Here is a 26,478-nt window from a genome sequence, read left to right on the forward strand (position 1 = left end):
GAAAATTAGAGATATCAAGGGAATATTTCATGTAAAGACAGGCACAATAAAGGACAGAAATGGTATAGACCTAACAGAAGTGGAAGATATTAAGAAGAGGTGACAAGAATGCACAGAATTATACAAAAAATATACTCATAACCCAGATAATCATGATGGTGTAATCACTCACCTACAGCCAGACATTCTGGAATGTGACATCAAGTGGGCCTTAGGAAACATCACTACGAACAAAGCTAGTGGAGGTGATGGGATTCCAGTTGAGTTATTTCAAAGCCTAAAAGATGATACTGTGAAAATGCTGCACTCAATATGCCAGCAAATTGGAAAACTCAGCAGTAGCCACAGGACTGGAAAAGGTCAGTTTTCATACCAATCCCAAAGAAAGGCAATGCCAAAGAATGCTCAAAGGACCACACAATTGCACTCATCTCACACACTAGTAAAGTAATGCTCAAAATTCTCCAAGCTAGGCTTCAACAGTACATGAACCATGAACTTCCAAATGTTCAAGCTGAATTTAGAAAAGGAAGAGGAACCAGAGATCAAATTGCCAACACCTGCTGGATCATCGAAAAAGCAAGAGTTCCAGAAAAACACCTACTTCTATTTTATTGACTATGCCATAGCCTTTGACTGTGTGGATCACAACAAACTGGAAAATCTTAAAGAGATGGGAATACCAGACCAACTGACCTGCCTCTTGAGAAATCTGTATGCAGGTCAGGAAGCAACAGTTAGAACTGGACATGGAACAACAGACTGATTCCAAATCGGGAAAGGTGTACGTCAAGGCTGTATATCGTCACTCTGCTTATTTAACTTATATGCAGAGTACATCATGCAAAATGCTGGGCTGGAGGAAGCACAAGCTGGAATCAAGATTGCTGGGAGAAATATCAATAACCTTAGATATGCAGATGACACCACCCTTATGGAAGAAAGTGAAGAGGAACTAGAAAGCCTCTTGATGAAAGTGAAAGAGGAGAGTGAAAAAATTGGCTTAAAACTCAACATTCGGAAAACTAAGATCATGGCATCTGGTCCCATCACTTCATGGCAAATAGATGGGGAAACAGTGGAAACAGTGACAGACTTTATTTTCTTGGGCTCCAAAATCACTGCAGGTTGTGAGTGCAACCATAAAATTAAAAGATGCTTGCTCCTTTGAAGAAAAGTTATGAACAGCCTAGACAGCATATTAAAAAGCAGAGACATTGCTTTGCCAACAAAGGTCTATCCAGTTGGACTATAAAGAAAGCTGAGAGCCAAAGCATTGATGCTTTTGAACTGTGGTGTTGGAGAAGACTCTTGAGAGTCCCTTGGATGGCACAGAGATCTATCCAGTCCATGCTAAAGGAAATCAGTCCTGAATATTCATTGGAAGGACTGATGTTGAAGCTGAAACTCCAATACTTTGGCCACCTGATGCGAAGAACCGACTCATTAGAAAAGACCCAGATGCTGGGAAAGATGAAGGTGGGAGGAGAAGGGGATGGCAGAGGATGAGATGGTTGGATGGCATCACCGACTCAATGGACATGGGGTCTTAGTAAACTTCGGGGCTTGGTGATGGACAGGGAGGTCTGGCATGCTGCAGTCCATGGGGTCGCAAAGAGTCAGAGCAAGTGAACTGAACTGAACTATGCTGTACAACTGAAACTAATATAATATTGTAAATAGACTGTATCCCGCCTGCCAGTGTAGGAGACACAAGAGACTGGGGTTCGATCTCTGGGTTGGGAAGATCCCCTGGAGAAGGGCATGGCAAGTCACTCTAGTATTCTTGCCTGGAGCATACCATGGAAAGAGGAACCATTACAAATAGATTTTCAAGTAATAAATTCAAGGAACAGAGGGTGCCAAAGGCTGTCATTAATACAAAAGTTTCACTTGATGGAAGTTTGAAACCAACATTAATTCAATTATGCAATAAAGATGAATAAATTGGCATCTTTAGCTATCAGAATTTTGTTTATATTATGGTCATTTGCCAGTAAGTAAGTTGGGCATGAGAAATGCTTTATATCTTATCTAGTTGAGCAGTGAGAAGTGAAAACTCATAATAAATGGGACAAAGAGGAAGCAACGACTTTTTAAAATATTGGTATCCACAGTAATTTTAATAAGATCTTTATATAATTAAAATTTAATCAGTGTCTATTGTCATAGTGCTGTTATGAATATACCAGGATAAAACATGAGTCTAGAGATGTAGATAAGTGCAAATTATGTTTTAGAATAATGTACATTAAAAAGATTAAATGAAAAAATTGAAATTAAGGAGCATCAGGAGAAAATATATTTATTCTTAGCAACCCCTGGCAACTTAATGGAGCATAATAAAAATTTATTCATGTTGTTGGATGACTGAATTCATAGCAGATTGGGTTAATGAGGTATCAATCTAGTTTTTACAATGAAGAAATATCAACTTGAAGGGAAAGAAATGATATAAAAATCCTCTCAAAACAAAATACATATTAACATTCCATCTAGAATGTTCTAAAGAGCAATAAGGTAAACCAAGAATTGGAGCTCTCCTGGACACATATCTTTTGCCTTTCAGTAAGACTTTTTAACAAATTTTAAAGTAGGGTCACATGGTGAAGAAAGAAGGAACCTAGTATTTATTAGTCAGACACTGAAGTTCTGTTCTGTTTCCTGGGATAATTTTCAGGTTCATTTTAGGATCAATGATTCTCTGTTTGGCTTAAACGGCGATTCTTGGAGAGACGTGTTGCAGGCCACATTTAACTTAATCTAGCAGCCAAGGCGGAGAAGGCAATGGCACCCCACTCCAGTACTCTTGCCTGTAGAATCCCAGGGACAGGGGAGCCTGGTGGGCTGCCGTCTATGGGGTCGCACAGGGTCGGACACGACTGAAGCGACTTAGCAGCAGCAGCAGCCACAGCAGCAGCCAAGGATTCAAGACAAGTCTCAACACTTTTGCTTCTATTACCCACTTAACATCACCTTTGCGCAGGAAGTGTCCCTTTGTTCTCAGCCCGATTTCATTTTTCAGAATGCTATCATAATTAGCTTGAGGATCAACCTTCATATTCTGAAACACAGCCTGATTCACAACAGCATCCAGATCCTCTTCACTCAGTTCTTTCTCAAGAAAACTGCTGATTTTAAGCACAGAACTTCTGAGATCCTGAAAGAATTGTATGAGAAACTGTTCATTCTATAAGAAACACCTGAGTTATAGCCCAACATCTTTACCACATTTTAGAAAACTGACAGTGCCTTGGGCTTTTTCTAAGTCTAAAGTTTGGCTAAGATCTGTAACATTCATTCTATTAAACTGAGTGCTGTGGTTGTCAGCTTTGTTGGAGTTTCCTATCATTTGATTTTACAAGGAGAGCTCAACTTCGGTCACTCATTCAAGCCACGCTTTTAGACTTATTATATACATTTCAGAGGGTCTCCCAGGTCACACTAGTGGTAAAGAACCTGCCTGCCGGTGCAGGAGACATGTGAGACATGGGTTTGATCCCTGGGTCAGGAAGATCCCCTGGAGGAGGGCATGGCAACCCACTCAGGCATTCTTGTCTAGAGAATCCCATAGACAGAGGAGCCTGGTAGGCTATCGTCCATAGGGTTGCAAAGAGTCAGACACGACTGAAGTAACAGCATGCACACATGCATACATTTCAGAAATTGCTAAGTTCTTCAGTATGTTAACCGGTCAATAATACTCTCTCTGTGTTTGTTGTGTGTGTGCTCAGCCTCTCAGTCATGTCCAACTTTTTGCAGCCCCGTGGATTGTTACCCACCAGGTTCCTCTGTTCACGGGATTTTCCAGACAAGAATACCAGAGTGGGTTGCCATTTGCTACTCTTGGGATCTTCCTGATGCAGGGATCAAAATCACATATCTTGCATCTTTTGCATTGCCAGGCAGATTCTTTATCACTATCACCATTTGGGAAGCCCCCTGGAGTCCATAATTCATAAGGGAATTATAAAGCAACTAACTAAATACAAAGAAAAACCCAAGTCTAGATGGCTTTCCTGGTAACTTCTACCAAACATTTAAAGAAGTATTAACACCAATTCTCTTCATTTTCTTCCAAAAAATTGAAGAGTATGAAATATTTCCAAAATCTTTCAGTTAAGCAAGAATTATTTTGGTACCAATGCCAGAAAGATGGTGTAAGAAAAAGCTAAAGACCGATATCACTTATGAAACATAGGGTGCAAAATTCCTCTACAAATTAATAACAAATTCAACAACATATTGAAAAGATTATAAACCATAATAAAATTGGATTTACCCCTGGCATGCAAGATGGTTCAAACTATGAAAATTAATTAGTGTAATATCACATAAACAGAATGTAGGGAAAGACCACATGATCACATCATTTAATGCAGAAAAAGCGTTTGACAATATCCAACACGTTTTCATGATTCAAAAACACTCAACAAATGAAGAATTAAAGGAAACTATCTCAACATGAAAAAGCTCTATATAAAGTACCTACTGCTAACATCACACTTAATGGTGAAAGACTCAAAGATTTTCTACTAAAATCAGGAACAAGTTAAAGATGCTTGTTCTGTCCGCTTCAACACTTCTCCCCACTTTTCAACATAGTACTGGAAGTCCTAGCCAGAACAGTAAGGAAAAATAAACAATATTAATAAAAGGCATCTAAATTGGAAAGGAAAATTGTTCACAGGCAACATGATTTCAGACATAGAAAAATCCTAAAGATTCTACACACATGCACAATCTTGTTAGAACTAATAAACAATTTGAGCAAAGTTGCCTGATACAAAGCCAACATGCAAAACTCTTATATTTCTATATACTCACAATGAACAATCCAAAGGCTAAAAGTGAAAGTGAAAGTGAAGTCGCTCAGTCGCCCAACTCTTTGGGACCCCATGGACTGTAGCCTACCAGGCTCCTCCGTCCATGGGATTTTCCAGGCAATAATACTGGAGTGGGTTGCCATTTCCTTCTCCAAAAGGCTAAATTATAGCAAAATCATTCCAATTTCAATTGTTTCAGAACTGATGAAATACTTAGGAATAAACTTAATCAATGTGGTAAAATATTTGTGTTCTGGAAAATATTTTAGAAAGTTGACTAGAACAACATCCCATGGTGATGAACTGGAAAATTTAATATTGTCAAGATGTTAATACCACCCAAAGTGATTCACAGATTCAGTGCAATCCCTATCAATATCCTAATGATATTTTTACACATTGAAAAATTCATTGTAAAATTCAAATGGACTCTCAAGGGGGCATTAGATATCCAATAGATTCTTGAATGAGAATATCTCATATAGAGGCATTAGACCTCCTCTTTCAAAGTTTACTACTCTTTCAAAGTCCTCAAAGAATTAAGTCCATATCCAACAAGTGCACTTGTGGGCATACATGCAAAAGAAATGAAGATGAGGATCAGATATGTGTACACTCATGGTAATAGCAGCATTATTTACAATTGCCACAAAGTGAAAGTCATCCATGTGTCTGTCAATGGATGAATGTATGAACAAAATCTATAGATGCAATGAAATATCATTCACCCTTCAAAAGAAAGGCAATTCTGATATATTTTACAATCTGAATAAATTAGTAGAGCAGGTTTACAAGGGATCCCAATTCATGAATACAAATGAAGACCTTGGTGAATAGGTTTACTCACATATTAGAGTCAGAAGAATAGAGTGACAATGTTATGGGAGTAGGGGCAGAAAAGAAGTGATTATATAAATAAGGATAGCAGTTACTGCCCCCAATAACCATTATCCTTAACCATTATAAATATATACCTACTTCTTTGATTTTACTTTTAGTCTTATCATTTAGTTATGAATCTCCAAACAACATAGCTACTTCTGCCTTCATTTAAACTACATACTTTGATACAGTTGACACAAGTAGCTAGAAAATGTTTCAACATAGACACTATATAGTTAAGAATATCACCTTCAGCTCTGTGAGAAATCTTCAAAGTGCTTTGTGATAATCTATATGGGCTTGTCAATTCCAATTAAAGAATAGACATAAATTGTATTACCTCAAATTACCAAGAAATAGTCAAAGAAAGTAGTAGACAAAGAAGACCTCAAAATCTACATCAGTATTGATGGTATATAATTGCTTGAGCTAAATATGGATCCCATTTTAGAAAGGGCTTTAAAGCAGAAACTTGAGTTGACCAAATTCTATTTTCCTGGAAAGAGAAAGTTAAGAGTTTTTCTCCAAGATATGGTGAAAAAAATATCTGCTTGAAAGACTGATGAAAAAACTAGAACAAAAAAATATATCAACATTGGGCAACTTGATGGCAGGTAAGTTAAAACTGATACCTGGTGATAGTATACTGATGACGGAACAGACAAATTCTCCAGGATTTTGCATAGTTTACTCAGTGTCTCCTATAGTCACAATTCCAGCAAAATCTGTTGTTTATGAATATATTTTTGGGATCACATTCTTATGGAACAGCTCAAATATAAAAATAAGGAAGGGAACACATTTGCATTTTAAGATGATAGCACGGGTTGAAGAATAGAGAATAAACGGAGATGGGCTAAGAATTCCAAGTAGGCAAATCAGTTAGACAAGTTGTTATAGAAACTAAGCAAAAGATAATGGTGATCTGGACCATGGAAGAGGCAATATAGATTGGTATGTTTGCAACTTCCACAAAGGAATCAGAGACAGAATTCAGACATTTAATAACTAGCGAAATTAAGAGGCAAGGGTGAAGGAGATATCAAGCATGAAGGCTAGTTTCTGACTTAGATCATGAGATACAGTACGTTTCATGGGAAAACAGGCAGCTTTTGTTGGGAGATGATAATTCTACTGGGGGCAGGATTTTTTTGAAGTCCAATATTAGCTATAAAAATAGAAATATAGAAGACAGTTGCAATATATTAATACATGTGTCTGTGCCAGTGTTATATATCTGGGATTCATCAATTTCACCCCAACCCATCCAACCTGGTTTACTCTACTGCACTTTTCATGTAATTAGATTTGATGGATATTTTAAACTTTCATTTTCACTTGACTTCTCAGCCCTGAGAGGTTAAAAAGTATTAAAAAGGTTTCTTGACACTCCTTCTTGGCTTTTGTCAGCACACACAACTTTTTTCTCCCTACCTCTCTGATAGCTCCTTTTCAGTGTCCTTCATGGGCTCACTGTCTCTACCCAAACATTATGTTTTAAATTATCTCAGTAATAGTACTAGTTCCCTTTTTTCCTCCTGTACACTCTCTTTCTTCGTTTCTCTTTTCCTCCTCTTTTTCTGTCCTTTTCCTCCTCACTCTCAATTTTAAGTATAATCATGGTTTCAACTATGGTCTATACAGTGATGATGTCCAAATTAATATCATCGATAATTTTAGAGCAAACCTCTTTGAAATGTAGGCCTGTATGTTCCCCAAATTTTCAAATATCTTCATTTGGATACGTCTAAATCATCTTAAACTCCATATGTCAAAATCAATCTCATAATCTTCTCTTTTCAGCTTTACCCTGCTTCAGTGTTCCCTAAGCACTAAATGAATGACATCATTATCAACACAGGTGTATGAGCCAGAATATAGAAAGCATCTTACTATTTCTCCCGTTTTCATTTTTACTGTATATAATCCCTTTCCTTTTGACCTTAAACATATGTGTTAAAACTCTGCAGTTTCTCCAGTCTCAGAGTGACCGTTCTAACCCAAAGCATCGTTGGTGTTCAGTGGGTTATCACACTAGTATCTAACTAATTTGCCTGTGTTCACTACCATCATTTTCAATCCATAAAAAGGAATGATATTCTAAAAATATTAATTGCATTACATAACTCTCCTTCTGGTGATTCTTAAAAGACTTCTTACTGCCTTTAAGCTGAAAGAAATCACCATCATTTACTAGTCTTTGAGCAGCCTGACTCTTATTGACCTCTCAATCTTTTAATACTTTCACTTTGCCTGTTCTTCTTCCTTCATTTTTCATCCACATTAATGTATCAGGAAACTTGCACATTCTCTTTCCCTGGCTTCCTTCTCCCCCCATCTCTTTTTTGTTAATACTTATTTATTAGCTTGGCTGACAGAATGTGGTCCACTGGAGAAGGGAATGGCAAACTACTTCAGTATTCTTGCCTTGAGAACCCCATAAACAGTATGGAAAGGTAAAATGATAGGATACTGAAAGAGGAACTCCCCAGGTCGGTAGGTGCCCAATATACTACTGGAGATCAGTGGAGAAATAACTCCAGAAAGAATGAAGGGATGGAGCCAAAGCAAAAACAACACCCAGTTGTGGATGTGACTGGTGATTAGAAGCAAGGTCCGATGCTGTAAAGAGCAATATTGCATAGGAACCTGGAATGTTAGGTCCATGAATCAAGGCAAATTGGAAGTGGTCAAACAGGAGATGGCAAGAGTGAACGTCGACATTCCAGGAATCAGGGAACTAAAATGGACTGGAATGGGTGAATTTAACTCAGATGACCATTATATCTACTACTGTGGGCAGGAATCCCTTGGAAGAAATGGAGTAGCCATCATGGTCAACAAAAGAGTCTGAAATGCAGTACTTGGATGCAATCTCAAAAATGACAGAATGATCTCTGTTCCAAAGGCAAACCATTCAATATCACGGTAATACAAGCCTATGCCCCAACTAGGAACAGTGAAGAAGCTGAAGTTGAACGGTTCTATGAAGACCTACAAGACCTTTAAGAACTAACACCCCAAAAAGATGTCCTTTTCATGATAGGGGACTGGAATGCAAAAGTAGGAAGTCAAGAAACACCTGGAGTAACAGGAAAATTTGGCCTTGGAGTATGGAATGAAGCAGGGCAAAGGCTAATAGAGTTTTCCCAAGAGAACGCACTGGTCATAGCAAACACCCTCTTCCAACAACACAAGAGAAGACTCTACACATGGACATCACCAGATGGTCAACACCAAAATCAGATTGATTATATTCTTTGCAGCCAAAGATGGAGAAGCTCTATACAGTCAGCAAAAGCAAGATCGGGAGCTGACTGTGGCTCAGATTATGAACTCCTTATTGCCATATTCAGACTTAAATTGAAAAAAGTAGGGAAAACCACTAGACCATTCAGGTATGAACTGAATCAAATCCCTTACATTATACAGTGGAAGTGAGAAATAGATTTAAGGGACTAGATCTGATATATAGAGTGCCTGATGTACTATAGACAGAGGTTCGTGACATTGAACAGGAGACAGGGATCAAGAGCATCCCCATGGAAAAGAAATGCCAAAAAGCAAAATTGCTGTCTGGGGAGCCCTTACAAATAGCTGTGAAAAGAAGAGAAGTGAAAAGCAAAGGAGAAAAGGAAAGATATCAGCATCTGAATGCAGAGTTCCAAAGAATAGCAAGGGGAAATAAGAAAGCCTTCCTCAGCGATCAATGCAAAGAAATAGAGGAAAACAATGTGGTAGGAAAGACTAAAGATCTCTTCAAGAAAATTACAGATACCAAGGGAACATTTCATGCAAAGATGGGCTCGATAAAGGACAGAAATGGTATGGAAGCAGAAGATATTAAGAAGAGGTGGCAAGAATACACAGACGAACTGTACAAAAAAGATCTTCACGACCCAGATGATCACAATGGTGTGATCACTCACCTACAGCCAGACATTCTGGAATGTGAAGTCAAGTGGGCCTTAGAAAGCATCACTATGAACAAAGCTAGTGGAGGTGATGGAATTCAGTTGAGCTATTTCAAATCCTGGAAGATGATGCTGTGAAAGTGCTGCACTCAATATGCCAGCAAATTTGGAAAACTCAGCAGTGGCCACAGGACTGGAAAAGGTCAGTTTGCATTCCAATCTGAAAGAAAGGTAATGCCAAAGAATGCTCAAACTACCACACAATTGCACTCATCTCACACGCTAGTAAAGTGATGCTCAAAATTCTCCAAGCCAGGCTTCAGCAATATGTGAACTGTGAACTTCCAGATGTTCAAGCTGGTTTTAGAAAAGGAAGAGGAACCAGAGATCAAATTGCCAATATTCGCTGGATCATGGAAAAAGCAAGAGAGTTCCAGAAAAACATCTGTTTCTGCTTTATTGACTATGCCAAAGCCTTTGACTGTGTGGATCACAATAAACTGTGGAAAATTCTGAAAGAGATGGGCATACCAGACCACCTGATCTGCCTCTTGAGAAATTTGTATGCGGGTCAGGAAGCAACAGTTAGAACTGGACATGGAACAACAGACTGATTCCAAATAGGAAAAGGAGTACATCAAGGCTGTATATTGTCACTCTGCTTATTTAACTTATATGCAGAGTACATCATGCAAAATGCTGGGCTGGAGGAAGCACAAGCTGGAATCAAGATTGCCAGGAGAAATATCAATAACCTCAGATATGCAGATGACACCACCCTTATGGCAGAAAGTGAAGAGGAACTCAAAAGCCTCTTGATGAAAGTGAAAGAGGAGAGTGAAAAAGTTGGGTTAAAGCTCAGCATTCAAAAAAACCAAGATCATGGTATCTGGTTCCAACACTTCACGACAAATAGATGGGGAAACAGTGGAAATACGTCAGACTTTATTTTGTGGGGCTCCAAAATCACTGCAGATGGTGACTGCAGCCATGAAATTAAAAGACGCTTACTCCTTGGAAGAAAAGTTATGATGAACCTAGTTAGCATAGTTAAAAGCAGAGACATTTCTTTTTCAACAAAGGTCCGTCTAGTCAAGGCTATGGTTTTTCCTGTGGTCATGTATGGATGTGAGAGCTGGACTGTGAAGAAAACTGAGCGCTGAAGAATTGATGCTTTTGACCTGTAGTGTTGGAGAAGACTCTTGAAAGTCGCTTGGACTCCAAGGAGATCCAACTAGTCCATTCTAAAGGAGATCAGTCCTGGGTGTTCATTGGAAGAACTCATGTTGAAGTTGAAACTCCAATACTTTGGCCACGTCACGTGAACTGTTGACTCATTGGAAAAGTCTCTGATGCCGGGAGGGATTGGGGGCAGGAGGAGAAGGGGATGACAGAGGATGAGATGGCTAGATGGCATCACCAACTCGATGGACATGAGTTTGAGTGTACTCCGGGAGTTGGTGATGGACAGGGAGGCCTGGCATGCTGCGATTCATTGGGTGGCAAAGATTCGGACACAGTTGAGCAACGGAACTGAACCAATTTATTAGCTTGCAGTTTTCAGGTTACTTCTTTTCAGAAAACACTGCCTAGCACCTTTGATGATACCAGATCCTCTTCTTCTCTATACTTATATGAAATCTGCAGTTTTTCTGAATATTACTTATCATAGTTTTTAATTATTTATATTTGTTTGGGAATACCTGTCTTTCCTGTTAGATGATAAGCTGTGTGAATAAAGGTTCACTTTTCATTTTCTCATAATTTACTGTCTGTCACATATTAGGCATTCAATAATTTTTGATGAAATGAGTGAAGAAATGATGTCTTAGTGAATGAACGTATCAATCACAGATTACAAAATAGTGAACTTAAAAGAGTTCTGTTGGGTTTAGCAATATTTTAAGACAGCTTTAATTAAATGACAAAGAATAAACATTATGAGATTATGCAGGAAAGCTGGTTTCAACAGTTTCTGTAAAAAAAAAAACACACACACACACAGGAAGAGCTTCCATCACAGAGCACACATTCACCTCAATTAATTAGCCATAGTTTAGTAGCTCTTCACCTCCGTGGTGCCTAGTGCTCTTTCTCTATTTTAAAATGTGAGCGCTCTACACAGTTGAACATGCCTTTATTGTGACAGATGGTTATATGAAGAGGAATCAAAAATGATGAGTGGGTACAGTGAGAAGAGAGCATTGAAGACCAGTAATAAATGACCTGCAGAAAATTAAACCCCTCCCCTCCAAGAAAAAAATAATCCTGAAAAGTAGTTGCCGCTGCTGCTAAGTCACTTCAGTGGTGTCAGATTCTGTGGGACCCCATAGACGGCAGCCCACGAGGCTCCCCCGTCCCTGGGATTCTCCAGGCAAGAACACTGGAGTGGGTTGCCATTTCCTTCTCCAATGCATGGAAGTGAAAAATGAAAGTGAAGTTGCTCAGTCATGTCTGACTCTCAGCGACCCCATGGACTGCAGCCTACCAGGCTCCTCCATCGATGGGATTTTCCAGGCAAGAGTACTGGAGTGGGTTGCCATTTCCTTCTCCAAGGGCAGCACAGATATTAATAATAGATTAGTATCTAGAATTATGTTCAAATTACCATACAATTGCATTCATTTCACATGCCACCAAGGTAATGCTCAAAACCATGCGATTAGGCTTCAGCAGTATGTGAACCAAGAACTTCCAGATGTACAAGCTGGATTTAGAAAAGGCAGAGAATCAAACATGGAACAATGGATTGCTCAAAATTGAAAAGGAGTACATCAAGGCTGTGTGTTGTCACCCTGCTTATTTAACCTCTATGCAGAGTGCCTGTGTGCTAAGTCATTTCAGTCGTGTCTGTCTCACTGCAACCCATGGACTGTAGCCCACCAGACTCCTCTGTTCATGGGATTCTCCAGCCAAGAATACTGAAGTGGGTTGTGAGCCCTCCTCCAGGGGATCCTCCTAACTCGGGATCGAATCCACATCCCTTACATCTCCTGCATTGGCATGCAGGTGCTTTACCACTAGCACCACCTGGGAAGTCCTCTATGCAGAGTTCATCATACAAAATGCTAGGCTGGATGAATCACAAACTGAAATCAAGATTGCTAGGAGAAATATCAACAACCTCAAATATGCAGATGATACCACTCTAATGGCAGAAAGCAGAGGAACTAAAGAGACTTCTTGATGAGGGTGAAAGAGGAGAGTGAAAATGCTAGCTTAAAACTCAACATTCAAAAACTAAAATCATGACATCTTGTCCCCTCACTTCACAGCAAATAGAGGAGAATAAGTGGAAACAGTGTTACATTTTATTTTCTTGGCCTCCAGAATCACTGCAGACTGCAACAGCAGCTATGAAATTAAAAGATGCTTACTCCTTGGAAGGAAAGCTATGACAAACCTAGACACTGTAGAAAGCAGAGAGCTTGCTTTGCTGACAAAGGTCCATATAGTCAAAGCTGTGTTTTTCCCAGTAGTCATGTATGGATGCGAGAGTTGGACCATAAAGAAGGCTGAGCATCAAAGAATTGATGCCTTTCAGTTGTGGTGCTGGAGAAGACCCTTGAGAGTCCACTGGACTGCAAGGACAGCAAGCCAATCAATTCTAAAGGAAATCAACTCGGAATTCATCAGAAGGACTGATGCTGAAGCTGAAGCTCCAATACGTTGGCCACCTGATGCAAAGATCCTACTCATTGTAAAAGACCCTAATACTGAGAAAGATTGAAGGCAAAAGGAGAAGGAGGCGACAGAGGATGAGATGATTGGACAGCATCACCGACTCAATGGATATGAGTTTGAGTAACCTCCAAGAGATAGTGCAGGACAGAGAAGCCTGGCATGCAGCAGTCCATGGGGTCCCACAAAGTCAGACATGATTTAGAGACTCAACAACAACAAAATAAAACAGAAGATACATGTACAAATCTCTATGAAATAGGTAACATAAAAAAACTGACAAAAGCTTTAATAATTTCACTGAATAAGAAATAACTGTGGGCAATAAGGCTTTCAAAACCTGCTTAATTTCATTATTGATTAAATAACTGGAAATTAAGATCAGTTTTAGATAGCATCTTATAATCACCAAATTGATAAAATCAGGAAATCTGATAGAAAAGAAATACTAAAAGAAAAATAAAAACTCATATTTTGTAGTTTTCACTGTTTATGCTACAACAACTTTGAAGAAAACAGCATCATTTTATGAAGTTGAATATTTTTGTACTTTGTGGCTTTGCAGTTCTATTCTTGGGTGCTTAGGGAAGCTCATGCTGATGTGCACCACGGGACATGCTCAAGACTGTAACGTGATAGGGTGTATTCTAATAATAGAATAATGGAAGAAGGTAAGTATTCCATGAAGGAAAAGTGTGGGTCTCATAGAATTACTTACATAATATATAACATTATACAGCAGTCAAAAACAAACATTGAAAATAAAGAACAAGAAAAGGCACATGTCAAAATCTCAGGGAAGGGGAAAACAATTGATAATATATAGCTAAGCAGAATTTAAAGCCAAATATTTTAATAGGACAATAAAAAAATTGGTTAATGACCAACAGAATAGGAATCTGTATACTGCATTAATAGAAAAATGTGAATAGCACAATGTCTAGAAACTCTGGAAAGATTTCAGTTTAGTTACAATCATGAAAATTTACACACTTATCTTCAAACATAAGCATAAAAGGATTAACATAATAAATTTATAATATTATTTAGCAAAATTTATTTTATATGTTTGTGTTAGTGTCCCAAGGTGGCTCAGATGGTAAAGAATCTGCCTGCAAGTCAAGAGACCTGGGTTTGATCCCTAGACCAGGAAGATCCCTGGACAAAGAATGGCTACCCATTCTAGTATTCGAGCCTAGAGAATTCCACGAACAGAGGAGCCTGGCAGACTACAGTTCATGAGGTCACAAAGAGTTGGACACAACTGAATAACTAACACTTTCAATTTCTGGTGCCCCAAGCAGAGAATTCACATTATTTTCTCAGGTAGTCATGGAATGCATTGAAAAATTGATCTACATGTAATTGGCCATAAAACTTCTTGATGTATTTCAAAACTTAGAATTCTTACTATACCATTACCTGATTCCATAATTACTATTCCTTAATATTAATTATCAACACTGAAAAACAATTTTAGTTTTATAAATATTTATAAACATTTTATTTGAAAATAAAAATTCTTCAGAATAATTTGGACCAATGAGAAAATTAAAAATGAAAAGATAGGTTACTTTGATGCTAACAACATTATATCCATAGCAATGCTGAAATGGATATTCATCATTTTAAAATATCAATATTTAACAAATAAATATTGGATATCACATGACAAAAATATATTCAAACAAAATATGAGAAAAAGTTAAAATCAAAGCAGAAATCAATGAAGTGGAAAATATTAATTATTTTAAAAATTTTAGTTCTTTGCAGCAAAAAAATAACAATATAATAAGAAAATGCCCATAGTCTGAAAAATGTACAAAAAAAAGAACAAAGAATGTACAACGAAAAAATTTTCACTGTTACTAATGAATGATAAAATGTAATCATAGAATTAGATAAATATTCATCAGTTCATGAACGTATACATTGCAGTTTTTTTCAACAGTTTTGAAATATAGATGAAAGGGTGATAATTTACTTTGAAAATAAAATTATACTAATGATTTAGGGAAAGGTAGCTACATGAAGTAAACTGCAAAAGGGAAAATGTTTTAGAACTATAGAGCTATCAGTATGAGACATATTGTAGTGGAATTTAATTAAATCTTCAAAATATTCTTATTTGTAATTTTAAAATACTTGAAAAACTAAACAAATTTTAAAAGCTTCAAAATTTGTCTTACAAAATTGACTTACAATGATATTAAAATCAAATATCTTTCAATATCATAGAAAACTGTCTATTTAAAAAATAATTACAGATAAAATTTCCTGAAAAAAAAAATTCTTCCAGCAGAATGTTAATAAAGTACAATAATATAAAAATGTAAGATTTATCTCAGAAATAAAGCATTAGTAAATATCTAATCAATTTCTTTTTGCTTTAGTTTAAAGGTGGGAAAGAGGGAACGTTGTACCTCAGGTGCCAAAAAAGGATTTTTAAGTGATTAGAACTTTTCTGAAGAACAAAATTCAAATTTCAAGAGAACTGAGAAAGGGGGAAAAAGTATTTCTCAGCATTGTGTACCTCAAAATCATTGCAACATAAAACAAAAAACAAAATGAAGAAAAGTGTACAAAAAAATGTCAGTCAAGGACATAATATTTCTCATCACCTCAATATTCTATTTCTTTTCTATAGATATTTAAGTCCTGAAACAGAAAAGAAAGAAGTACAAATATTGAAAAGCAGAGAAATATAGAATATATTATTATTTTAAAATAAAATGTATTTCAGAGAATATAGGGAAAATTAATAAAACAAATGAAGAGATTTGTGGAGCCAAATATAATAGTGTAACAAGATCAGTATCATTTACTTTATAACAGTAATAGCTAAATAGAGAAGGCAATAATGAAAACCAATTAATTACGTGTGTAAAATTTAAACCAAAATCTGGCAATCCACGAAAAAAAAATGTAGGAAGCATACAAAGAGCATCATAACACTTGTGGTGGACACAAATGTTCTTTTTGTTTAGTTGCTGAGTCATGTCCAGCACTTCTGTGACCCGCCAGACTTCTCTGTCCATGGGGATTCTCCAGGCAAGAATGCTGGAGAGGTTAGTCATTTCCTTCTCCAGGGGACCTTCCCAACCCAGGTATATAACCCACATCTGCTGCTTCACAGGCAGATTCTCTACCAAAGAGCCACCTGGGAAGCCCAGACACGAATGTATATCTGATAAATAAAGAGCCATAGAATATTGCTGGATGGAATGTTGGAAAAGAGCTATGATAATGATTTCTCAGACTTAATCTTATTTTATTAATGTTAATCAGCATTTAATATTATTGGGAAATTAACATATTAAAGAATAAACTTCATGGGATTGTATCAGTTACATCATTCAAAACAGTGAAGAATGGGCACATATTAAATATATCTATTAATTTTGGGAATGCAGAATGAATAGTCAGAGGAGGGAAATATGGAAATAGCATATCAAAATGTAGACTTGAAAACCGTAGGGAAAGACTAAATGCTGAAATCATATTGGATCAATTGGCCAATCCCATTGGCAATTATTACCCAATAGTCATATTTCAAATCACCTGTGATATCTGATATAATTTATAATTAAATGTAAAAAATAAAAACAGAGAGGAAAACTGGAAAGTATTTGCACAATCTTTCTAGCTGGGAAGTGTTTATTAACAAAATTCGATAGCAAGATACTATGAAGGAAAAATTGTTAAGTTGGTTACATGAAATTAAATGCATTCAACAAGTTTTAAAGGTAACTGTTAAGTGGAACAATTTTTACCCCATACAAATGCTTCAAGCAAACAGTAAATAAAGACAAATTTTAAGAAAGATAGGCAAAGGATATGAAGGATATTTCAAGGCCTGGAAATAAACAGAAAGGGGCTCAAGTTTACTAAAACCAAAAGGACTACAGTTACTCAAGAATAAGATAGTTCTTACCTAACGCATTAGCAAAGATTTATAATTTCATTCTTTGGTGAGTAAGGAAAAAAACATTCTTATATGCTATTTGATGAAGTGTCAGTGATAGATTTTATAAGGCAAATAGATAATACCTACCAACATTTAAAAATTTGGTCATCTAAAGCTGAAATTTTCACTTTTAGGGAAACACTTCACCAGAACAAAAAAAGTGTGAAGATCTATAAGACTGCTTGTTGCAAAATTTCATATATAGCTTTAATGTGTAAAGTAATATTTTTATTTGGTGGGGTATAGGAGGTACCAGGGCTTCCCTGGTAGCCCAGGTGGTAAAGAATCCACCTGCAGTGCAGGAGACCCTGGTTTGATTCCTGGGTCAGAAAGGTCCCCTGGAGAAGAGATAGGCTTCTCCAGCAGTCATGGGCTTCCCTGTTGGTTTAGACTCTAAAGAATCTACCTGCAACATGGGAGACCTGGGTTCAATCTCTGGGTTGGGAAGATCCCCTGGAGGAGAGCATGGCAACCCACTCACTCCAGTATTCTTGCCTGAAGAATCCCCATGGACAGAAGAGCCTGATGGGCTACAATCCATGGGGTTGTGAAGAGTCGGACAGGACTGGGAGACTAAGAACAATATCACAAAGATTATAATAATCACATTAGAAGGAATGTGAATGAGTGGGTTTGGGAGGACATTATGTAAAGAAACTATTTTTATTTGTTCAAAAGGTTCATGAGCTATTTGTGCGACATACTTTAGCTTTTTTGTTCTTGAGACCTTTTGGTGCTAAATAGTACGGGACGTGGGAAGCAAAGAGGCGAGGGGATGGTCTCTTCTCAAAATCTATTTTGTGTAGATTGTATTCCAGGAAGGGGCTTCTGTCAGCTGTGTTCACAATTTCAGTTCTGTTACGATGTCCCTCATAGTAAATCAAGCTTAATGTCTGCTGAGTCCAAATGGTACCTGTAAAAATATATATCTTGTTTTCAACCTTGAATTAATTTTTAACAATAAATGTCAATAATAATGCCATCCATCTCAAAACTATCTGAAGCAGTTTCTTTCTTTTTACCACCTTAAAGACATCAGTGAATTTGTCCAAGTTTTCTGTTTGTTTGTGTTTTACATTAAAATTATTAGAGATGATATCAAGGGTTTTACTTCCTTTTTCACTCTGAAGAGCTGTGGGGGTTCTGATTCCATAATAATAGTGAATCAGATTCATCCTTCAGCTCGGTTTCCTCTACTTCAAGTAAAGTCTGTTTCCAAAATTTTCTCTGACTAACTCTGTTTCCATTTCCTTAGTCTCCTTTCTTTAAAAAAAAAATTAATATATTTATTTTAATTGGAGGCTAATTACTTTACAATATTGTAGTGGGTTTTGCCATACATTGACATGAGTCAGCCATGGGTGTACATGTGTCCCCCATCCTGAGTCCCCTCTCCCAGCTCCCTCCCCATCCCATCCCTCAGGGTTGTCCCAGTGCACCCAATTTGAGTGTGCTGATTCATGCATTGAACTTGGACTGGTAATCTATATCACATATGGTAATACACATGTTTCAATGCTATTCTCTCAAGTCATCCCACCCTTGACTTCTCCCACAGAGTCAAAGAGTCTGTTCTTTATATTTGTGTCTCTTTTGCTGTCTTGCATATAGAAGTTTTGTCATTTAAAAGAATAGACAAATTAAGAGCTCAAGACCTCTTTCACTTTTTTTGCTTACTTATTATTTCTTGACAAAATACTTGGGCAAAATTAAGGATAAAGGAAAAACTAGATATGGACTTCAGTGTTTGAACTAAAATTAGGCAGACTGAGATGCCACTGATAACTAAGGGAGGAAAAATAATCACCAAATCAGAGGTGTTAATAAGTTGTGCAGAGTGGGAGAATCCAGGGGTAAAGGGATGTATTACTATTTCAGGGAAGTAAACAAGGTCATGAATTTCAAAGTAGATGGTAAAAGGAAGAGTTGGAGTATTTTCATAAAAATCAGGAATGTTTTTATTTCCATTGACTTAGATTCCAATGTGTCTTTGAGACCATTATTCACTTCATACAACATTGCTTCACTGGCCCCAGTCATCTTATGTTCTAAACAGTGTAATATAAAAAATTGCCTGATATGAAAAATTGTGTCTGACTCTTTAGGACCCCATGGACTGTAGCCCACTAGGCTCCTCTGTCTATGGAATTCTCCAGGCAAGAATACTGGAGTGGGTAGTCATTCCTTTCTCCAGGGGATCTTGCCACCCCAGGAATCAAACCCAGGTCTCCTACATTGCAGGCAGATTCATTACCATCTAAGCCATCAGGGAAGCCCAATATAAAAAAACAAGTTGTAAAAATTTCATGTTGAGGACAATTTGTCCTAGAGAAATTTATTTTCTTCTTATATGGAAAGTGTTATTTGCTCAACTGTGTCCAACTCTTCGTGACCCTCTGGACTGTAGCCTGCCTGGCTCCTCTGTTGATGGAATTCTCCAAGCAAGAATACTGAAGTAGGTTGCCATTTCTTTCTCCAAGGAATCTTCCCAACCCAGGGACTGAACCCAGGTATCCTGCATTGCAAGCAGATTCTCTACCGTCTGAGCTACTGGGGTTTCTTATTATATGGAAGTACAAATCAATTAGAGAACTACGAAACATGAATTAGTTCTGGCTGAGATATGCTCCTAATAAAAATCCTGTTTTGTTTTGTTTTTTTCTTTTAAATGTATTTTCTTCATTCTCAGACCAAGGGCAGCATTTAATAAGTATCTCCTATTGGCTTCCTGAGGGCTTCCCTGGTGGCTCAGAGGTTAAAGCGTCTGCCTGCAATGCAGGAGACCTGGGTTCAATCCCTGGGTCGGGAAGATCCCCTGGAGAAGGAAATGGCAACCCACTCCAGTATTCTTGCCTGGAGAATCCCATGGACGGAGGAGCCTGGTGAGCTATTGGCTTCCTATTTGGTTTCTTCATAGGTGCTAACAGAGATGACAGTATAAGCATTTCAAATGACCTTATAAGATAGACACATGAGGTTTGTTTAACCCTTCTTCTGATCCTAAATGGTTACCTAATTGTTGGCTGGGCTACTGTCAAAGTCTGGATAAGAGTACATCTGTCCACATGTATTACCAAACCAGAGTAAAGAATGAAACAGGTGGCAGACTTACTCAGACTTACCAGATTTGGGGTATGTAATGACGAAGACATCATCATCTCTAGTTTCAAAGTCATCTAGATTTTTTAGAAAGTTAATATCAACAAAAAGACGTGCAAAATTATAGCCTTTAAATTTCAATAAATATTTGTCGTCACCATCCATAATCATCACCTACAAGTAAAAACAGATAAAATACAATTCGAATCCTTAGTATTTACAATGATGACTAAGACTTCCTGAATTTTCAATATGGATCAACTCGTTTACTAGAGAAACCAGCTTACATATAGTATATCATTTAATCTTCACAGGAACCCTTTGTTGCTAGAGATGTTGTTATTACCACTGTGTTAAAGATGGGGAAAGGAAGATGCTAAGTTAAAGTGGTTGCCTTGAAGGCAATATTATCATGATTTCAAACATACAGGTGAGTAAATCAGCAAACTGCTTAAGGTGGCCCAGTTACCAGAGCTGCAAGATTTTGAGAGGGCAACAGGCAGAAAGGCCAGGGTCTTGAAATGGAGGAAATAGGCTGCAAATGTTAGACGTTTTTTCTCTCTCTCTTAAGCAGCAGGAGGAAACAAACTACAAGTGTTAGATATTTCCCCCTTCTCTATAGAAATTTTAAAAGGGGTTTCTTTTAAAAAGAGATTTCTTTTAAAAATTCTGTGTTGACGTAAGGAGAACACCTGGTTCCACCAGAACTTAACTTTTCTCAAACCTCGAGCTAACCAATGCATTTTTCTTATGGAAATGTTTATCTTAAGCTATGTTAATGAACTATGTATTTATCCTAGACTCTGTCTTCAAGTCAGGTCTTGCCTATGACTCAGAACTGACTTTGACAAACCAGTATGTTTTACTCAACCAAATGTTCTCTTAAGCTATGTTAATGAGACTGTATTTGCTTGGACACCTGCGTTTCTTCAAGATTCATGTCAATCTTTTTATGGTCCAGGACAACTCACACTGTGCCAATGTTATCTCAAAATGCATGTTGTGGGTGAGGGGCCTGGTGCCATTCATGAGTTTTGAAACATTTCCTTTTTTAATTAGCTGACTGCTAGCAGCTATATAACATCCTGCTAAAGACTAGCAGGGGGCACTCTTTCTGCCCCCTTCTGATGTTTGCGTCAGAAGCTTTCTCTATCTCTTTTATATTTTAATAAAACTTTATTACACAAAATCTCTGAGCAATCAAACTTTGTTGCTGGCCTCAGATTGAATTGTTCTCCTCTGGAGGCCAAGAATCCCAGTGTCTTTCACGGCTCAGCAACAACCTTTCAATTTGATGCCAGACAATTTGGCAACAGAGTCCATGGTCTTAAACATTTTATCATACAGTTTCCTATGATCTTATATGTTTACACATTACATGCTTTTCATTGTTTTAGAAGTAGACATTTCTTTAATGAATGTACTTTTAACTTCTCTTTTTCTTCTGGAACATGAAGAATCTACTGTGTCTGAAAGAAGCTTTTGAGGTTCTTGGATTTAATATGCTCTATCAGATGAACTGTGGTATATGTTGTGTGGGAGAAATACCAATTGGATTTACACTGGAAATATTCCTTCATATAGTTGCAAGATACTATTTGGTAATTATTGTATTTTCCAATAGAAGTTTTGTATTTTTTTAATCAGAATCCTGAAATAAGTCTAAAAAAGAAAATGAAAGCAAAAATTGGAAGCAGTCTAAAGATACATCTTCGAAAATCATTCCTGCCAAACATTTCTTCATTAGCTCTGGCAGAGAAATCTATTCTATTTTTAAATACATATCTAAGACTTTACTATTAATATTTTTTTTTGTCAGGAAGTAAGATTTGCTGATGGGTCTGAGTGAGGAAAGGACAGGGCCCTTGTCCAGGGGCCCTTTATTAGGGAGAAATCTATTCCTAATTGTTAAATAGATGAGGGAATCCAAGAAGTTCTAATAATATTATATTTAGAGCCAGCATATATTTCAGGTATGTACTTTTTAAAAATTTCTGTGCATACTAAGAAAATGAATTTGTTAAAAATTTTGCAAATATAGCTTAATCACAAAGCAACATTTAATCCTTTCAAACAATCTAACTCATTTGATCACTGCTGTTGTTGTTTAGTCACTAAGTGGTATCTGATTCTTTTTTGACCCAATGGACGATAGCCTGCCAGGCTTCTCTGTCTATGAGTTTTTTCAGGCAAGGAAACTGGAGCGTGTAGTCATTTTCTTCTCCAAGAGATGTTCCCATCACAAGGATTGAACCTGCATTGCCTACAGATTCTTTACACTGAACCACCTGAGAAAGACCACCTTATCATTAAAGGGAAATAAAAGTTGGGCTTAGTTTGCTAAGGAAGAGAAAAAAAAAATCACCTGTATTAGAATCACCCGGGAGTCTGGACAAGCTTTCATATTGTAGGCCCTATTTCAGACTGGCAGAATCAGAATTTCTGGGGAGTGTAACTTGGAAATCTGCATTTTAACAACCTAGCCTTTCCAAAAATGAGAATCAAAATAATGTTAATTCACTATCTTTGTTTCAATTGATGTTTTATCTCAACTTTCAGAGAAGTCTTTGGGGCATGCTGCTTTGCAATACAGGAGATGTGGGTTCGATCCCTGGGTGGGAAAGATCACCTGGAGAAGAAATGGCAATCCACTCCAGCATTCTTGCCTGGGAAATCCCATAGATAGAGAAGCCTGATGCGTTATAGTCCATGAGGTCACAAAAGAGAGGGATAAGACTTGGTGAATAAACAACAACAATTTACCTCTCAATTGAAGATTCAGTTAGAGTTCTACCAACCTGCTTGTAGTTATCTCACTCAAGTTGCAGTCCACAGAACCTCAACTATTGAGGACTGAGAACAGAATAGACTGATAACCTGCAAAGAATGGGTTCAATATCTGCAGTGCTATTTTGACATGGCATCACAACGTTTCCATGAAAAACCTTGGAGAATTCATACTGTGGAGTGTGGTGTGGCAGCATTTTTACTGTATAACATGGACAAATGCATAAGTTCATAAATAGAAACTATAGTTGAAGTGCAAGCAAAGATGAAAATGAGTCAATATCACAAACCACCTGACACCCCACAATGCCCCAAACAACCGCCTGGAAAACACATATTCCAGACACTGAATGTTAAGAAAAGTTGAAAGCGTATCAGGCAGTCCACACAAACATTCTGAATACCACTTCTTTGCTATTAATAGTTCAGTCTGTCTTGCACAGCTTTAAGATAAAATCATGAGTTGTTTGTCACAGATGCAAGAGAAGAGTTGGTTATGGGGTGGATTCATACAGGATCTCAGCATTGGCAAGACTTGTATGTATCTTCATGATGAATATAGGAGAAAGTGACAGTAGAGAGAAAGGACATCTTGTTTTTCCTTATTCTTGCACTGAAGTCTAAAATAAAGGGAGAGGGGGGAAAAACCCAGCAATCCGAGGAGAAAAAATTAAATGTGTTTGTATGCTGAAGAGAGGGTAAGACTTGAAAGAGGCTAAGTCTGCCCCTATTACTACTCACTGTTAGAGGTGAACTGATGAAGCAGGATTCACTCTGATACAACCTTAGGGTGTTAGGGATTGACATGTTGCTGAGGAAGAAATACTCCTTGCAGAGTTTGATTTGACCAATGAGTAGTGTTCTAGAATGTCAGCTGGTAGCCCAGTGTTGATCAATTGAATAAGATTCTGTTGACATTAGGGAAAGGATATCAGGTTGCTCAGAAGCAATAAAGTGCCGGGAGTCCCCACCCATGACAGGGTCATGTGGGAGAGTTCTGGTGGGCAAGGCGAGCCAGAACTCAAGGGGTGCCCCTCTGGGCGTGCCTGATCATCTACCCCAAAACCAGAGTCTGTCTGTTTTACTGCTTCATGACTTTCACCAACTCCTCTGACAGTCATGGGGCTATCCCCGACCACCTTTTCTCTGAAGGAATCAATTTAGAGCTCTAGCTAATGAGCCTCCTGGGCATAATAGGAGTGTTTCAATCTAAACCCCTCAGAGGGCTCTCTAACTTGCCTGACAGGTTTACCCGGACTCCTACAGCCGCGCAAACGATTGTTTACAGTCTCCCAACCCCGAGAGGCACGGGAAGCTTAAGATATTCAAATAGTATAGAGCCTCTCGGAGAGTTAGAAATTGTTAGAACTAGTAGAAGATTTCATTGCTGAGCCAATGCTTGCTGCCAAGTTTCCACATCCCCTGTATTGTATCCTTAAAAGTGTATTAATTAATATAATTGGTACATAGAAAAAATAAGTAGTGGCCTTGGTGCTAACAACTTTAGACCCTTAAGGTAATAAATTCTTTCCTTGTTGTAAACCCACTGCACCTCTGCCCTATAGGAATGCAACTTTATCTAACACCTTCGGAGGATGGCGCCAAACTTTAAAATAATTACTCTTAGAGAAAATAAGTCTTATGGTTGACAAACCTTTATCAGAGTCATAAAATGTTAACAGGCCTTCTGGCCAGAAGATGATGTAAATCACCTAAACCATTTGAATACGATAAGTTTGCAGAAAATAAAGCCTGGTCTCAATAAGGATCATAGACTGCTGACTTTGCATGATTTCATACCCCCTATTATCCTCTATGCACAACTTAAGGTATATAAGCTCCCTTTGAAAATAAAGCTACAGGCCTTGCTCAAAGCTTGGTCTCCCCGTGTCGTTCTTTCTTGTTTCCTTTTCCTCTTTTTCTCTTCTGATCTTCCTTCAGGCCAAAATAATTGGAGCATGGAGGTCCTCTGGGACCACTTACTTGCCTGGGCTTCTAAGACCCACTGGAGAAGGTGCCTAAGGTGGGGTACCTTCAGCGATTCGAGAGGGCGCCTGCGGCTTCCGTAGTCAGAGCAAGTTCGGTGTCACAAACTTTATTGATTTTTCGCCTAAATCAGTTATAATGAGCCTCTAAAATCTCTCTGCTTTGCTATTCTAATCGCCAATGCCGTCCTCCTGAGGGAATCCCTGGATCCAACCAGAGCGGACCCCGGTAGTAAAGTAGTCAAAACTGTTGGAGATACTAAAGAGAAATGTATGTGGCCAGTAAGTCATATTTACTTAACTTTGAGGACAGTACAACACACAAAAGGATGTATAATATTTGAAAGTTATAGAAACAACTTTGCTGGGCCTGAAGGGAGGTTAGTAAAATCGTTTAGATATATCTCAGAGGGCAGGTGTGCATTCTTCATTTCTTTATATCATCCCATGTAAAACTGGCTATGGAAATATCCAAAAGCCTTCTTAACTCACTGAATATTTAAATCAATTTTTCAAAATTGCCAGACTTGTCCATCACTTAAATGATGCCTTTCATTGCTCTTTATTTTTTTATTAGATGTTACAGAAGATTCGGCCCATCTTTTCTGTATTCTACATAATTAACATTTGTCTCAGATCTGTGCAAACATCTCTTTGGAGTTTTCACTCAATATTCTGTTAGCTAACCTGCATAAGCTGCTCTTCAATAATGATTCTCAGGTTTCCACTAAACCCAGTATTTGATCCTAAAGGACATTTTTAATCCTTTCAATGTACAAATCTCCACTGGTATGAGCTAGTGTTTAATTTGAGGGTGAGATAAGCTTCTAAATGTTCCATCTATCTGGTTTCTTACAATGTTTGTAAATTAAACATTAATCCATTTTGTGAGAGTGGCATAGCCTTAAAGATAAAAATCAAGGATAAAAGAATTGTTATTAAAATTAATATCTCAGTCAAGAATTTCTGAATGTACAACATGTATTTTCATTAAACGAAATACTTTACGTGTCTTTTGAGATGCTCTGAGATCTTTCGCCCATTATTTTTGGTTAGTCTGCAGTAACACAAGTTTAAAAAAAATAGTGCTGTGTCAGTGATCAAAAACGTTGTTTTAGTTGTCTTGTCTCTATACCAAACAAGGATACGGTTCATGTAGCAAGTAAGAATATTAGTCATCTTTTTTCCCATGGAACTTTCCAAGGCTTACTGAAATCTTAGCTTTCTAAGGTTTTGGATGGTACAATAATTGTCTGTTCAAAATATTAACTAAAGGTAAAATGGAATAAAGAATTTAGAAAGTCCTATATAGTTGTGACGTAGTAACTGGTTTCTCT

At 37.6% G+C, this 26,478-nt stretch overlaps 1 protein-coding gene across 1 annotated transcript in view; it reads right to left on the bottom strand.

The window, feature by feature from the left end:
• Window positions 1–23,963, bottom strand: part of LOC102279569 (amine sulfotransferase) — a 37,445-nt gene extending 13,482 nt beyond the window's left edge. Inside the window, exons 1-4 of the mRNA XM_005896868.2 lie at window positions 23,898–23,963; window positions 20,393–20,543; window positions 17,975–18,183; window positions 2,963–3,160 (exon numbers count right to left, since the gene is read on the bottom strand). Of these exons, the coding sequence (XP_005896930.2) occupies window positions 2,963–3,160; window positions 17,975–18,183; window positions 20,393–20,543; window positions 23,898–23,963 (624 nt within the window). The remainder of the gene's footprint in view (window positions 1–2,962; window positions 3,161–17,974; window positions 18,184–20,392; window positions 20,544–23,897) is intronic.
• Between the last annotated feature and the right edge of the window lie 2,515 nt (window positions 23,964–26,478).

Source organism: Bos mutus, chromosome 9, assembly GCF_027580195.1.
Source record: "Bos mutus isolate GX-2022 chromosome 9, NWIPB_WYAK_1.1, whole genome shotgun sequence".
NCBI classification, from domain to species: Eukaryota; Metazoa; Chordata; class Mammalia; order Artiodactyla; family Bovidae; genus Bos; species Bos mutus.